Below are 14,634 nucleotides of genomic sequence, written 5' to 3'. Positions count from 1 at the left end.
GCAGGGGGCAACGGGGAGGGCACAAGGCAGGTCCGTGGCCAGTCCTTGGATTTGGACCACAGGCTACTCCATCTTGTTCACCCCTGCCTCTCCATCCTCCCAGGGGTCTTCTAACATGAGCGGACCCCCAGGCCCACACCCCTGCCACTGCACCAGGTGCTTCTCCTCAAATGCACACCCGAGTGTGGAACTTGAGCCCCAGCAGGGTGACCACTTTTTCTGACGTCAAAATAAATTCTGGGAATAGAGTGCAAAGATTAAGCCGACCCAAGGTTAAATTGTGGTTCCCCCTGCCAGGAGCTGTGAGCTTTTACTGGAGGTATTAGAGGGGTCAGTGGAGTTGGGGGAGAGGAAGGAGAAGGAAACAATTTAAACAAGACTTAAAACACTGTTTCAAATTATGCCTGGCCATTTGCAAGTTCTCACTCCCGGTTTGGCTTGATACATGATACACACTTACTGCACAGGGGTGTGTGCCTGAAGCTGTCCCTACTAAACTCTGTGGTCCCTAGGGGATTTTCAAGGGTGACTGTGGCTGCATGTGACTCTGACCTTGCATCCTGGCTCCACGTAACTTAGCCCCCAAGCCTCAGTTTCCCCTTCACCAGTGTGGTTCTGCTTTCTGACATCCAGTAGGAGCCTGACGAATCATCTTTTAAAAACTCATCACGTCTGACTTTCACAGAGCCCAAAGTGTTCACCCACACACTCTGTCTTGAGGGAAGGACAAAGGGGGATTTTCTTTTATTTTTCCTTTCTCCTTCCTCTTCCTCCTCTTCCTCCTCTTCTCCCCCTCCTCCTCTCCTCCTCCTCCCTCCTCTTGGCTTTTTTCTTCTCCTCCCCTTCCCCTCCCCCTCTGCCTCCTCCTTTTTCTTCTTCTTCTTTTTTTTTTTTTAACAAAGGAAACACTAAAGAAAGCCAGAGAGGAGAAGCTACTTGCCAAAGGTCACACTGACCCTCCCCCCAGATTGCTAGCCCTCCCTTTACCAGGACTCTCCCTACAGTACAAGCCCCACATGCTCCCCCAGTGGGAAGATGGGAGGCCACCTGTGAGCCGTCCTGGGGGCCCTGGTCACACAGCTGATGTGCCACTTGAGACTCTGGGATACAGGGTTAATGAGCCACATCGCAGCACAGCTGCCAAGCGGCTGGTCCAAGGTCACACTATCAGAACTCGCCAAGAAAACATGAGCACATGTGCACTCGTGCACCCGTGGTACCCGGGGCAGAGGAAACCCACCACTGCACTGACGTGACTTGTGATTCCCCACCCTGGTGGCACCTTATCAGACACATCAACATCAAGGCTCCCACCCCCGAGTTTCAGGTTCTGAGCACCTGGGATGAGGCCTGCCCACGTTTGCCTTAAGAGCTCCCCAGGTGAGGAACTTGCAGCTAGGGTAGAGACAGTGATTCTCAAACCCACCTGTGTATTGGACTCATCTTCGGGGTTAAAATACTGCCCCCCCCCGCCTGACTTAACTGGGGTCCGGGGTGTGGCCTGGGCATTAGGGTCTTTAAACGCTGCCCCAGGGTGATTCAAATGTGCGGCCAAATTTAAGAACGTTGCCTTGGTTCATTCTGCACCTGGACTCTGGGCCCCACTCCTGCCCTCAAAAGACAGGGCCTCCCTGCCCTTCCCAAGTCCTCCCAAAAGAGATTTTAGTCCCATGTCGCTGCTTATATATAGATAAGCGTCTCCAGAAAATTCTGTTCTTAACTTCTGAATGCCAAGAAATCAGTCCAAAGTAATAGGTCTTTTGGCTCTACCTTCCTGAATAGGAAATAAATGCTCGGCGTGAGCGGCATGAAAGCATGCCCCATTCTCCCATGCTCTGTGGACAGAGATAAACAGAAGGGAGCCTTTGCTGTAACCCAACCCCCAGGCCTCACCATTCATCTCTGGGGGGGTCCCGGTTCCTTGGCCCCCAAATGCACACTGCAGGATCTGAGCCCACCAAGTCCCCCTGGGTGTTTCCGGGCAGTCCCAGGGCTGTCTCCTTTGTGCTCTCAAATTCTGCCCTGGCCTGACCGAGGTCCCCTGGGAAGGATGCCTCCTGGAAGCCACTGCTCCTGGGACCCTTTCCCAACATGCACACTCCTGTTCCTGTTGACCTGTAAGCCCACAGGGGCCCTGCAGTGCTGAGTTCATTCCTGTCTGCACCTGCCTCTCTCTCCCCAGAAACCCACGGGCCCCCTCTTTACCCCATAACATTTGGTTTCTGGGCTTGGGGCCCAGATTGCACAAAATCCGGGAGGCATGGCCTCTGTGGCCCTACCAATCCTCCTTCCCTCCCTCTATGGGATTTAGACCTGCCGCAGGAAATGGGCACCAAAGTGTCCTCCTTATCACCAGCTGAGCCCAGCTTCCCTCTGTAGCTGCTCCCCATTGCGCACATGTCAGCTGGTACAGGGAGCCTGCCCTCCACCCAATCCCCACCAACACGCAGCCAGGACCAGCACCCAGTTGGCCTTGAGCTAGCCCAGTGACCTGCCCATCACTGAGCACTCTCCATGCTCCAGCACGGTGTGAACACTTCACGTGAAGTGTCATGTACCCATTTCACAGATGGGGACCAAGGATTCCAGTCACCTAAGGCCAAAGACACGTTTTGAACCCACATCTCCAACCCCAACCCCAGCCCCTGCAGCAGAGCCTCCCAAATTTGAGAGTACATAAAAATCCCAGGAGCCCGCATCTCTATTCAAGAATACAGGGGACACGGACATAAATGGCCCAAGATCAGCCCTCCCCCACCCTGCTTTGAGTCTCAGGGCCTCTTCTAGGCCCCCCCAGAGTCATCCTTGCGGTGTGACCTTGACCTCTCTTAGCTTCCTCCCCAACGAAAATGAGAGAGTGGAGCTAGCCAGTTGCAGGGAGCTCTTTGGTTTTGCCTTGAGCCCTCCCACTTGGCTCCCATCCAAGGTGACACGGAGGCTCTCTTTCAGGGTCTCCTCCAGCAGACCCCTCTGCCAGGTCAAAACTCTGGACACTGCTTGGCATTTGCACCTGCCTGCACACACAGTTGGGGACTGGGAAGCCCCCAGAGCACCTGTCCTCCCCGCCCACCATCCCCCGGAGTCTCTGGCGAGGTGGAAGTCCCCCTGCATAAAGGGCCTCCTGCCTTCCCTTCACACTCAGATCCTTCTTTTTCATGAAGCAGGAGAGCTGGATCTGGTTCCCATCTCTGCTCTCTGCAGCCAGCCCCACGAGAGGTTTAAGAGACAGCCCGGAGTGGACATCTGGGAAGGGCGCCCGGTCAGCAGGAGCAGGCCCTGAGCTCTGCTGAGTCAGCGTGGGAGCGGTGAGGCTCTGGGCCCACCTCCTACCCGCACCTCCCAGCCTGCCCGTGCCCTCCGCCGCCAGCTGCCCAAATGGTAGGTGCCTGCCGCGTCCTCTCCCAAGTAAGCCCCAAATTATTGGCTGTGCCAACTCTGAACCCCAACATGTATTTATCGTCCTGCCTTCCAGGCACTCAGCTGGGGTCTTGCTGGAACATGCAGCTGTCCAAGAGAGAAGGGAGGGAGGAAGGGAGGGAGGGGAGAGAGGAGGAGATGGCTGTATCTGCTCCCCACCCCCACCCCCTGGCTGGGGAAGCAGGTGGCAGGATCCTCACCAGTGGTACTGCCCTGCCGGTCGTGCAGCTCGTGGTCCCCGAAGTGGCTGGCTCAGCATCCAATCCCTGCCCTGTCACCTACTAGCAACCTAGAGGTGGGGACCTATCTGAAGGCCAGGCAGCCAAGGGGACAGTTAGTAATAGTGGAGAATGTGCCAGAAGCTAGTTTTCCTCGTGGTCTGGTGGTACAGGGCTTCTTCATGTGTGGTCCCCGGACGACCTGCCCTTGTTAAAAATGCAGATTCCCGGGCCAGGCCCTTTCCACAAGGAGCCCTGAGGCACAAAACCGTGTAAGAACCACCTGTGTGGCAGCCAAGGGCTTGGACTCTGAGCCCGTAATTCCTTGTGCTTATAACGGGGAAGGAGAGGACTGAAGAATGCCCGTCCCACGGTGTTGTCCGAGGATTCAGTGAGGTAATATGATATAGAAAGTGCTTAGCATTCGGTAAAGGGTATCCCTGGGTCATTACTCAGCAGCAGAGGGAAATTATGGCAGACTGATTCAGCAGATGGAAGAAATAGATGTTCTGTTTTTTTTTCTTTTTTTGCCAGCTCTGTAACTTTCAGTGGAGACACCTGCAAGAGGTGTCTCTGGTTCATGGGCCAGGAGAAGGGACCCACTTGGGCCCCGTCACTTACAAATCACATGAACTTGAGCATGTGATTTGAGTCCTATGGAGCCTCAGTTTCCACATCTACAAAATGGGAATGCTAGATTGCCAAATCCCCTATCATTTGGGGTGATGGCTAAATGAGACACCTTAAGGAAAGCCACACAGTACTCAAATGTCCCTCAATGGGTGAATGAATAAATACAATGTATGGGTCTACCCATACAATGTTATATCGTCTGGCAATTAAAAGGAATGCAGGACTGACCCACACTACAACATAGATGAATCTTGAAACCATCGTGATAAGTAAAAAGAAGCCAGACACTAAAGGTCCCATATTAGAGACTCCGCTTACATGAAATGTCCAGAATAGGCAAATCCATAGAGACAGGAAAGTGACTAGGGGTTGTCAGGGGCCTGAAGATGGGTGATTGAGGGGTGATAGATAAAGGGTGTGGGGTTTCTTTTGGGGATGATCCAAATGTTCCAAAATGGATTATAGCGATGGTTGCACAACTCTCTGAAGACATGGAAAATCCATTGAGTTGTGTACGCTCGATGGGGAGTTGCCTGCTATGTGAATCACATCTCAGTATATCCATTACCAAAATTAAAAGACCATCTACCTCAGAATCACCTGGCATTCTTATTTCAAATGCGGTCCTGGGCCTCTTGAGTCTGGACCTGTGGGGGCGGTCCAGGAATCTGAATTTAAATAAGAACACCTGATGATTTGCATGTGCTGAGAATTTAAAGAACCATCCCTCCAGGAAGACAGTCTGGTCAGCACTGGTTTCCGTGGCACAGGGATCTTGGCAGGTGCAAACCCATTCTCCATTAATTTCCTATGGCTCCTGTAACAAGTGACCCCAAGCTTGATGGCTGGAAACAACACAAATGTATCATCTTACAGATCTGGAGGTCAGAAGTCTGAAATGGGCATCCCTGGGCTAAAATCAAGGTGTCAGCCTGGCTGTGTTCCTTTCTGGAGGCTCCAGGGAGGAATCTGTGTCCTTGCATTTTCTAGCTTTCCCAGCTCCCTGCATGCCTTGGCTCGTGGACCCCTCCTCGAATTCAAAGCTAGCACTGCCCAGTGGAATCTTTCCCTCATCACATCACTCTTGACTCTGACTGCCTCCCCTTCCTCTTTTATATACAAAGACCCTCAAGATCACATGGGATCCACCAGCCCTATTCTGGGGGCACTCCAGCTGGTGTGCTCACAGGTTCCAGGGATAAGACGTGGTTATTCCACCTTCCATACAGTCCTGCTGTTCCGTGGTGTAGGATACCTCTCCCCACATCACAGATATTGAGTAAGTAAAAGTAGTCCCCCTTGGAGCCCCCTCAGGGGGGCTGCATTTGTGTCTGAGGAGCCCTCCTAGCAGACCCTCCCACACACCGGTTATCACTGCGTCCTCCCACAGCCCCCAGCCCTCTGCGGAGCCTGCCCCACGGCTCCATGTGAAGCTGTGGTGAAGTTAAAATAGATTTTGGGCCCCTGCCACCTCTGTCTGTTTCTCTGGTGAGCTTGTTTCTCGGACAACAATGCAGAGTTTGAAGCCCATCCAGGGACAAGCTTCCATCTGCCCCCTGAAAATTCCAGTAATCGGTCACTATTTATAATTATATAAATAAGAGAAAGCCATGCTCAAGCCGCCCTCCCCAAAGAGCCCCCCAACCGTCTCCATTTTTAGGTGGACAGCCCTCCCACTCACCCCTGGAGCTGCGTCCCTCTGCGGTCTGGGTGGCGGGTTCCAGCCACCGGTTAGGACGGAGATGCTGGGGCCGGGGCATTAGTGCAACCCAGGGGCGGCGGGAGGAGCGCTTCACTGGGAGCCGAAGGATCCGGAGAACTTGGTCACCCAGGAAATGATTAAATAAGTGGGCGCAAGGCAGAAATTCGAGTGCAAGTTCCGTTGATTTGCTCACGAGGTATTGTGGGGAGGAGAGTGGTGGAGAGAGGAGAGTCAGGCTGGCTCTAAAGTCCTGGATCTTGTCCCCCAAGAAAGGGAGTGGACAGTTGGGGGGGGCATGCTCTATGCCGGTCTTTTCACCCTTGCTGAATCCTCTCGAGCAAGATGGGGCTGGGTACATCAAGGTTCAGAGGGCAAAGCAAGCAAACCCTGGGGTACACAACCAGAGAGGGCAGCGCCCTTGCAGGGGATCCAATGCAGAGTTGAGTCTATCTGCTATAACATTGTCACCCAAGGTTCCCCGAAAAGATCCGGGTGCTTCAGTCAAGAAAGGATTGTTTAAAAGATAACCAAAAGGACAGCTTTAATTCAAGAGGCGGACTGGGGGTGATTCTTCTCTGATTCCATTCACGAGACCAACATAAGGAGCCTTAATGAGCTTAAGAGAGAAAATGCCCATGTCAGAGCCCAGACTTGGGTGTGAGGCACCTGCAGGGTTCCCATCCCTGGAAAGACTTTATGGGATCATCACTAATCCTTACTCGTTTGAGGCAGTTTAGGTGTGGTCTTCTCTAAGTCAGAGGTTAACCAAGGGGGCACCGGCATTCCCTGTACATTTCTTAAGAGTCAGGAGCCTGAAGATTAAGGAAAGAGTCTTGTTGCCCCCAGAACATTGCTGAGCCTTGGGAGTACCCCTAAGTGATTAGAGGGATAGGGAATCGAGACAGATATAGGAACTGCCATTTATCCAGCTTCATATCTGTATTCTGATTCTGGTTTACCACACATTCTGTGAATCCCTCGGTGTTCCCATCAATAAAATGGGCATGTGTTGAGTGCCTCTCCTCTAGACTCCCACAGCAGCCAGTGTCCATTAGTGTGCTGTGATGGTCCGTTTATATCTCTTTCCTTCCTGACTCCAGGATCCCCCAAGGTCAGGGACTGCTTCCTTTCCTGTAGTATTTAAATTCCTGGCACTCAATAGTGAGTGAATGGGGGCGCCTGGCTGGCTCAGTCAGAAAAGCGTGTGACTCCCGATCTCGGGGTCATGGGTTCAAGTCCCACGTTGGGCATAGAGATCACTAAATAAATAAGCTTAAAAAAAAACCAGTGAGTGAATGAACATATGAATCCTAACAGTCTACTGTGTAGTTGCCTGCCACAGTTGGCTCCGACTGGTTTGCAAGATCAAATTGTCAGACATTTCAGGAACTTTACAAGCCCCTTGTCAAATCATTGGTAGCTTGAAATTGACACGGTGGGAATATCTACACCCTGGAAACAGGCAAATGCTACAAAGTAAGGCTTCCCCCTGCTTTACTACACAGGCTAGATGGTTCTTACTCTGTGAGGCACTGTTTTAAGCACTTCACGAATGTCAACATTTAATCCTCACAGCTACTGTGAGGAAGGCACCAATGTTATTGCCGTTTTACCGATGGGGAAACTGAGTCCCAGGGAGATGACGTCACTTGCCCACCTATGGTTTGGGAGCCTCCCTAAAAGGAATGCAAGGGAGCTGGAGGAAGACCATCCTTGAAGTCTCTCGGTGTCGCTGCCCTTTGCGGACTCCCAGGTACCAACCGTTCTAATCTCGGGCACCGGTTTTAATCAGCTCCTCTGGGAGAAGAGAGGCAGTTGCCTAGTGACTGAAGTGTTTTCCAGCCCTCAGAAGGTCACGCTGTGTGATGGGAACCTAACAATCCCCACACAGGGTGCCCCTCTTGCAGGGCTCCCAACAGCAGATTTAATCAGCCCAGCCAGACCCCACGCAAAGCTCCAGACCTCCTTCCTGCTCTGACGCCAACAGAGCCATTGCTAGGATTGAATTAAAGCCCTGACATCCTGGAACAGGCAGCAGCAGGCTTTGTGTGGCGAGAGCCCCTGCTGTGTATATGCATCACGGCCAGAGCAGGGGGGCAAGAGTCCAAGGCCCCCCAGACCTCAGGGATACAGCCATCCGCCCAGTATGTACCTCTGGCCTATCTATTTGGGTCTGCAGTTGGGGGCAGTCATGGACTCCCTAAAGCTCGGTTTAAGGGATTAACAGTCTTTTCAGGAACCACTCTGGCTCAAACATTCCAGATCTTTCTGGGCCCAAGTTAGCCCTTGTTTGACCCCTCTGCATTGTCGCCTCCTGTGTGTCTGTCTGCCCAGTCCTCCAGGAGTTCCTTAGGAGCAAAAGTGTGGCTCCTGATGATTCCTGGTGGTGGCCCTAGGACCCAGCCAGGTACCTGAACACAATAAATGTGCAATGAATGAATGAATGAATGAACCCCCAGCTTGTGCCTTGGCCTCTCCACCTTCCTGCTGCCACAAGGAGCTCCTGATTGTTTCTCCAAGGCTTGCCATCAGGAATCAATTCCCCTTGGTCATCACACCCCAGCCTTCCCCTCTTCCAGCTCCCTGCTGGCTGTGAAGGTGGCTTGTTTGGCAGCAGACCTGGGAGGGTGGCGGGAGGCCCTGCAGAGGCCTCTCAGAGGAGCTGATGTTTACACTGAGATCCCAAGAGGAAGCCTCAGCCATAGGAAGAGGGAGGGGAAGGGAGTTCCAGGCAGAAGGGGCAGGTACCAGGACTCCTGTAGGAGCCGACAGTGATCAGGGGGGCTTGAGATGAAGGTGCCAGTGTAGACAGGTCACGGAGTGAAGACAGGTTCCCTTCACCCCACACACTGGGGGCCTCTTTGTGATCACCGAGGGGCAGATCAGAGCCATGTGCCCCCCTCCCCTTACTGCCCCAGAGCAGGGTCCCAGGGCTTTCTTCCCCACCCACCTGCACTGTCTCTAGCTCTGGGAGCAGCTAGGTCAAGAAGGAGGAGGTGCCATCCTGAAAACGCTATTTTCCATCTCTTCCACAGTAAGCCCCATCATTTAATCCTCGGATAATTTAATGTATAAAATTCCAGGAATTGGTATTTTACATCAGAATAAAATTGTGTCCAGCAGTGGTGGGTCATTCCCATGGGGCCAGAACCCCTTTCCTGACCCGGAGGGCAATCTGGGTGTCTCGATTCCTTCTGCCTTGAAATGCAAGCTCTGGGTCCAGTTAACTCAGACCAGCTGATGCCCCGCAGCCAGCACGTCCCCAGCTTGGCTACCCCAGTCCTGCCCAAGGGTGCTTCTGAAATGCACATTCCAGGGACTGCTCCAGCTCTCTGAATGCCAACAGAGTGTAGCGGGCAGCTGGACTTTTCACCAGGAGGGGGGCTCATTCTGCAGCTCTGGCTGGGTTTAGGTATGGGCAGTTGGTTCTCAGCACCCCCTCCCCAGTGCCCTATGAAACTGATGTAGGTGGGCCCACCCAGGTCTTTGTGAGCACCAAAGGACCCATGCCTAACCACCCACCCACCCCAGCACTGTCACAGAGCCTGGCACCCAAGACATACACTGAATACATGCCGAACACGGATGGCCGCATCACGAGGCACTGGGGAGTGCAATGGTCTGGCCTTGAGAACCAGAAAATGTTGACTTTGAATTTCAGCCCTGGCTGTGTGACCTTTCTGAGAATCAGTTCCTCCCTTGCAAAATGGACAGGATCCCACAGCAACTGCTTTGTGCCCTGTCCCAGGGCAGGCCCTTCTGATGGACGTTTTAGTCACTATTATTGTCCCCATTTTAAGTAGGAAGGAATCATGGTCAACAGGTGGCAGGACAGGCCCAGGTCATGCAGCCAGACCACAGAATCCAATTCCTTAAGCCAATTTAAGGCAAAACTTCTCCCAGGAGACTTGGGGAACTACCTGCATTACATTCTCTGGGCAGTTTGAAATGCAGCCTCTTGGGCCCTGCCTGAGCCAGAATGGGGGTGGGGGGAGGCAGAGCCAGGAAGCTGCCTGCTCCTCAAGTTTGAAAACTCCCCCACCCCAGGCTCCTGGGCTGTGCCACTAGGATGGGCCGCTCTGGCATGTGGTGTGTCCACTTGATCAAGGTGCTGGCCGAGGGGCTTTCCTGGAAGGAGCCAAGCAAAGCACCTTGTGCGCCTTAAGGTGGATTACTATTATTACCTTTATTGCTGTTCACCAGAGAGCTAATTAATGTTGGCTGTATTTCTTCACGGTCCCAGGTGAGTTTCCCTTCTGAGATCTGGGAGGATGTGTGATGGAACCGGGGTGGGGGTGGATATTGAATCTCCCCCAGGTCCGATCCCGCCCACCTACACCCCAACTCTGTTCACACCTGCTTCTTTCCAAAGCCGGCAGGGGTGCGGAGGCGGGGAGGCGCGACGAGCACGGCCGCTGCACCGGGGACAGGGGAACCTTGGCGGCAGGCAACTAGGTCCCGTGCTCCCTTCCACCCCTCCCCGCCTTTCCTGGCCCGGGGCAGGGCGCTCCCCGATCCCCGCAATGCGCGAAGCCGGCGCGCGCTAGGACCGCGCCGTGCCGCCCTCCGCCGCTATAAGAGGCCGCGCTCGCGCCCCACGCGGAACCCGCGGCTCAGACCCGTCCCCGGCGTCCCGACCCGCGCTGGACCCGAAGCCGGACGGCCGCTGCGCAGTCGACGCCAGCCCGGGGCCTGCGAGGGACGCGCGCCCCGGGTCCCCGCTGCGGGCACCATGGGCGCTGCCCACTCCGCGTCCGAGGAGGTGCGGGAGCTCGTGGGCAAGACCGGCTGTGAGTATCCCGCGGGGACACGGGCGGGGACCGCCGGCCGGCCGGCTCGTGGCTCCCAGCCCACGGCCGCCCGCCCGGCTCCGCGCGGCTGCGCTGTGTGACCTTGGGCGAGCCCCTGGCCCTCTCAGCGCCTCAGTCTCCCCCTCCTGCAAATGGGTCCCCGCCGGGCACTTTACAGGCTGCGGTGAGAAGCTTCCGCGGCGATGCTGAGTAAGTGCTGCGGCCGCTCAGCCTCGGCGCCCACGGAGTTAGCAGGGAACCCCCCCCACCCCCGGGGCCTGGGGACTGCGGACCGGGGAGGGAGCAGGGCCCCGGCTCCCCCAGGGCAGGGCAGGAGTCCCGGCTCCGAGGGCGAGAGCTCCGGCCGCCCAGCTGGTGCGCGCGCTCCGCACCTGAAAGTCGTTCGGGTTCGCGAGGCGCAGGGGCCGGAAAGTTTTGAAGTCGGCGGGACCTGGGTGGCAGCCGGACTCCGGCGTTTCCCGGCCGTGCGACCTCGGGTGGCTGAGCCCGTCCGTCTGCGTCTCTCTTGTTCTACAATCTGTAAAGTGGGTTCAGGTGGGCTTACGTCGCCAGGTAGCTGGCAGCGCCCGCGGAGCATTTGGGCAGAGCCCGGAGACCTTCCTTGAGCTGCCCGGACCCTTGGGACCCGCAGAGGCTACGCGCCCCATATCCGGCCCGAGGCTGGGCGCACGGAGAGGCCGCGCCGCGGGGCCGACCTGACCGCAGGGAAGTGACGGTGGAAACGTTTGTCCTCCCCCGTCGAGGGGAGGCTGGGAACTTGACCCTGGGCTCTGACCTCGGGGTTCCCGGTTCTGCCACAGGCTGTGGAAGGGGAGTGTGGACCCAAGACCTAGGGAGACCAGGTGAGTGGGCAAACTGGACAGGCAGATATGAATTCTGCCAACACCACTTCCTGGCAGTGTGACCTTGGGCTAGTCACTTCATCTTTCGGTTTCCTTCTGTCTGGAATGGAAGTTCTGCTAGTACCTGCTAGATGCTCAAGAAATGCGAGCTGGTTGGCTCCCTGCACGTGCTTTGAGTTTAGGGCAGCTAATCAGGTCCATAATTGATCACCTGGGTGGGGGCGGGGATGACCCAGCCACTTGTGCCAAGGCTGAAAGGCGACACCTGCTGATCCCCTAATCTAAACACTTCTGTCTAGGAGAATTGGGTGAAAATTACATAAAGCACCTCAATACCTGGTCTGGGTGGGTGCGTGGGTGTATACACTTACACATCACATACACATGTGTTGTGTTTTCACGTGTGCAATCACAGAACTATCTGTGGAGGGGAAAAAACTGTAGCATATATAACATGGAACCCTTAAAAAAATAAGTAATAAAAGCGTATATTTGTACTTGCTTTATTTGCATCAAGGACCAAGGAAGAATCCACAAGAAAGTAAGGGTGAATACTTGCAGATTGGGTGGAACGGACGAAGAGGGAGTGAGCGTTTCACTGTAAATTTTTTTGTAGTTTCATTTCGAACGATGTGTGAATATAAAAGTTATAAGTTCAGTTCAACCCCAAGGCTTATGTGAGAGAGGAGGTGGGTTTCCCCTCTTTCTTGGATTTCCCCTGGTACTGTTGGTTGAGTGACCTCTCGCTGCCTTGGATCTGCACTGGTAGAAGTCAGGGTTCTCTGTAGCTGGGATTTCTGCCAGCAAAGTGGCAGCCCCCCACGCAGGCCAGGCCGTTGGGGGGAATTCCATCTGGTGGTGAATTTGACAGGTGATGGGACCGCAGAGCATGCTGGGAATCATGTCCATTTCCTGGGTCCAGGCTCCTGTGGGAAAGACAGATGGTGAGTGTTCCCCCTGGAACTTTTCCTACAAGTGGCTGATGAAGCTTCCCTTCTAGTTGCCCAGGACTCCAGTTTCCTACCCCAAAGAGGGAAGGGGGGGTGTGTCAGGAGAGAGGCTGTGAGGTCAGACTAGAGGGGAGAATGAATACCTTCAGTTCTTTGAACTTTAAATTAGGAGGAAAGTTCCCCCTTGTCCTCTGAAAGGGGCTGGCACAGTCTGGGCATTTTAACCCATTCAAGTATTTACTGACGGAGGACTTGGGGATTTAGAGGCGATCCAGAGAGGATAATGCTCCTGCGGGGAGACACACAGTGGTGTGAGAGTCAGGGGAAGGGCATGGAAACATTTCTTTAGGGAGGACCAGGAGGGCTTCTCTGAGGAGGTGAAAATGGAACAGAAACTCCTATAAGAAGGAACCAGCTTTGTGAAGATGAGTGGAAAGTACAGTTGGGGGCAGAGGGAATGGTAAATGCAAAGGCCCCGTGGTGGGAAGACTTTGAGGACAGTAAATGAGAATTATATGGGGTGATAATGCAGCTGGAGTCAGGGCTCAGCTTGTTGCGGGTGGGGGGGGTGCCTCTTGCTAGGTATGTGGCCTCGGGCAAGTGTTTAGTAGTATCGGCCATGTTTTTCAACCCATTTGTATGTCCCCATCACTCTGAACCACAGCGAAGAAGAGTTAAGGCTTGGTCCTACTTCCTAGCTGTGTGACCTTAACCAAGTCTTTTTACTTCTAAGAGCCAGTGGTCCCATCTGGATCCTGGGCTGGTTATATGGCTTAAGTAAGATGATGTATATACAGATGTGAAGTACTTGGCTTGGCATGGGCGTGTCCGCTCCCGGGATCCTGCACCCACAGGAATCCTGGGGAAACATTCAGCCTAAGTAAGGCCCAGTCAGCCAAGGAACAGGCTGTGCCCACAAGGGTGCTGGGCTCACTCTGCCTCTTGAGGAACCAAGATGGTCCCTAATCTGAAGAGTCAGCCTGGTCCCTTCCTGAGGACTCCCTATGGAAATAACAAGCAGGATGAGCACAGGATGGCGGTGATGGACATCATTCCTTGAGCACCAGGCTCTGTGCTGAACGCTTGGCATGCACGCTGGTGAAATCTTCATCATAATCCTCCATGGAAGGTGGCAATACGGCCATTTTACAGATAAGGAAACTGAGGCTCGAAGGGATAAAGCAACTTGCTGGCAGCCCCACAGATCATAAGTGGGGGAGTGGGGGATCAGAGGATCCCCAAGTCCATTTCCTGCCGACACTGTGCTTTCTCTGTGTGGAGTTTCCTCCGATTTCTAGGAATGCAGAAGGGATAGGAACAGCCCGCGCATCTATTTTTCTCACTTCTGGGCCTTTGTGCAAGCCATTCCTTCTGCCTGGAGCACTCTTCACTTGACTGTGCATAATTTGGTGTTTACGTAAGGGGACACTTCTGTAACCAGCAGCCGGGTTAAGATTGCAAACATGTTCCCTTAACCCCGTCTCTTGACAAAGCCCACGCTCTTCCTCATTTGGGGCTAGGCTCTGCTATTGCTCCCTTCCAGAAGCCCTCCTGCCCGCTCTCAGTCCAGCCTTTGAGGGTTAATGCGCGTCCTTGAGACTCCTGCGGCCCCTGCTGCATTCCCTCCCATTATAGCACACCCCACACCATGTTAGAGCTGTCAGCTCTGTCACCTGCCACCCCCTCGAAACTTGGAGCTTCCTGAGAGCCGGGAGAAGGTGCCTTGTTCACCTTGGTATGCCTGCGTGGTGCTCACAACATAGGGGTTCATGCTGAAGAGCTGGGGACCCCAGGGTCTTTATAATCCATCGAATATTGCGTAGGAGTGTGTGTCTAGGAGAAACCCCTAGTGCCGCCTGGCCGGGGCCACGCCAACCCTCCTGGCCCCAGGAAATGCACCTGTGGGCTTCAGCGCTAAGCCAGCCCCACCAAAAAAAAAAAAAAAGGCCTGAGCGCAAGCTTGCCCATGCAGGGCATCCTCAGAGCTGCACACCCACCTCCCCTTGCCTGTAAGAGTCTCATTGATTGATTTAAAACCTAAAAAAAAAAAAAGTCTTCCCA

General features: G+C 54.3%; 1 protein-coding gene across 1 annotated transcript in view; it reads left to right on the top strand.

The window, feature by feature from the left end:
• TESC (tescalcin) overlaps positions 1–14,634 on the top strand; it is a 73,534-nt gene that overhangs the window by 17,178 nt on the left and 41,722 nt on the right. Inside the window, exon 2 of the mRNA XM_034637978.1 lies at positions 10,288–10,760. Within this exon, the coding sequence (XP_034493869.1) occupies positions 10,288–10,760 (473 nt within the window). The remainder of the gene's footprint in view (positions 1–10,287; positions 10,761–14,634) is intronic.

This window comes from Ailuropoda melanoleuca, chromosome 12, assembly GCF_002007445.2.
Source record: "Ailuropoda melanoleuca isolate Jingjing chromosome 12, ASM200744v2, whole genome shotgun sequence".
NCBI lineage: Eukaryota > Metazoa > Chordata > Mammalia > Carnivora > Ursidae > Ailuropoda > Ailuropoda melanoleuca.
This window is presented reverse-complemented; position numbering and strand designations above follow the sequence as displayed.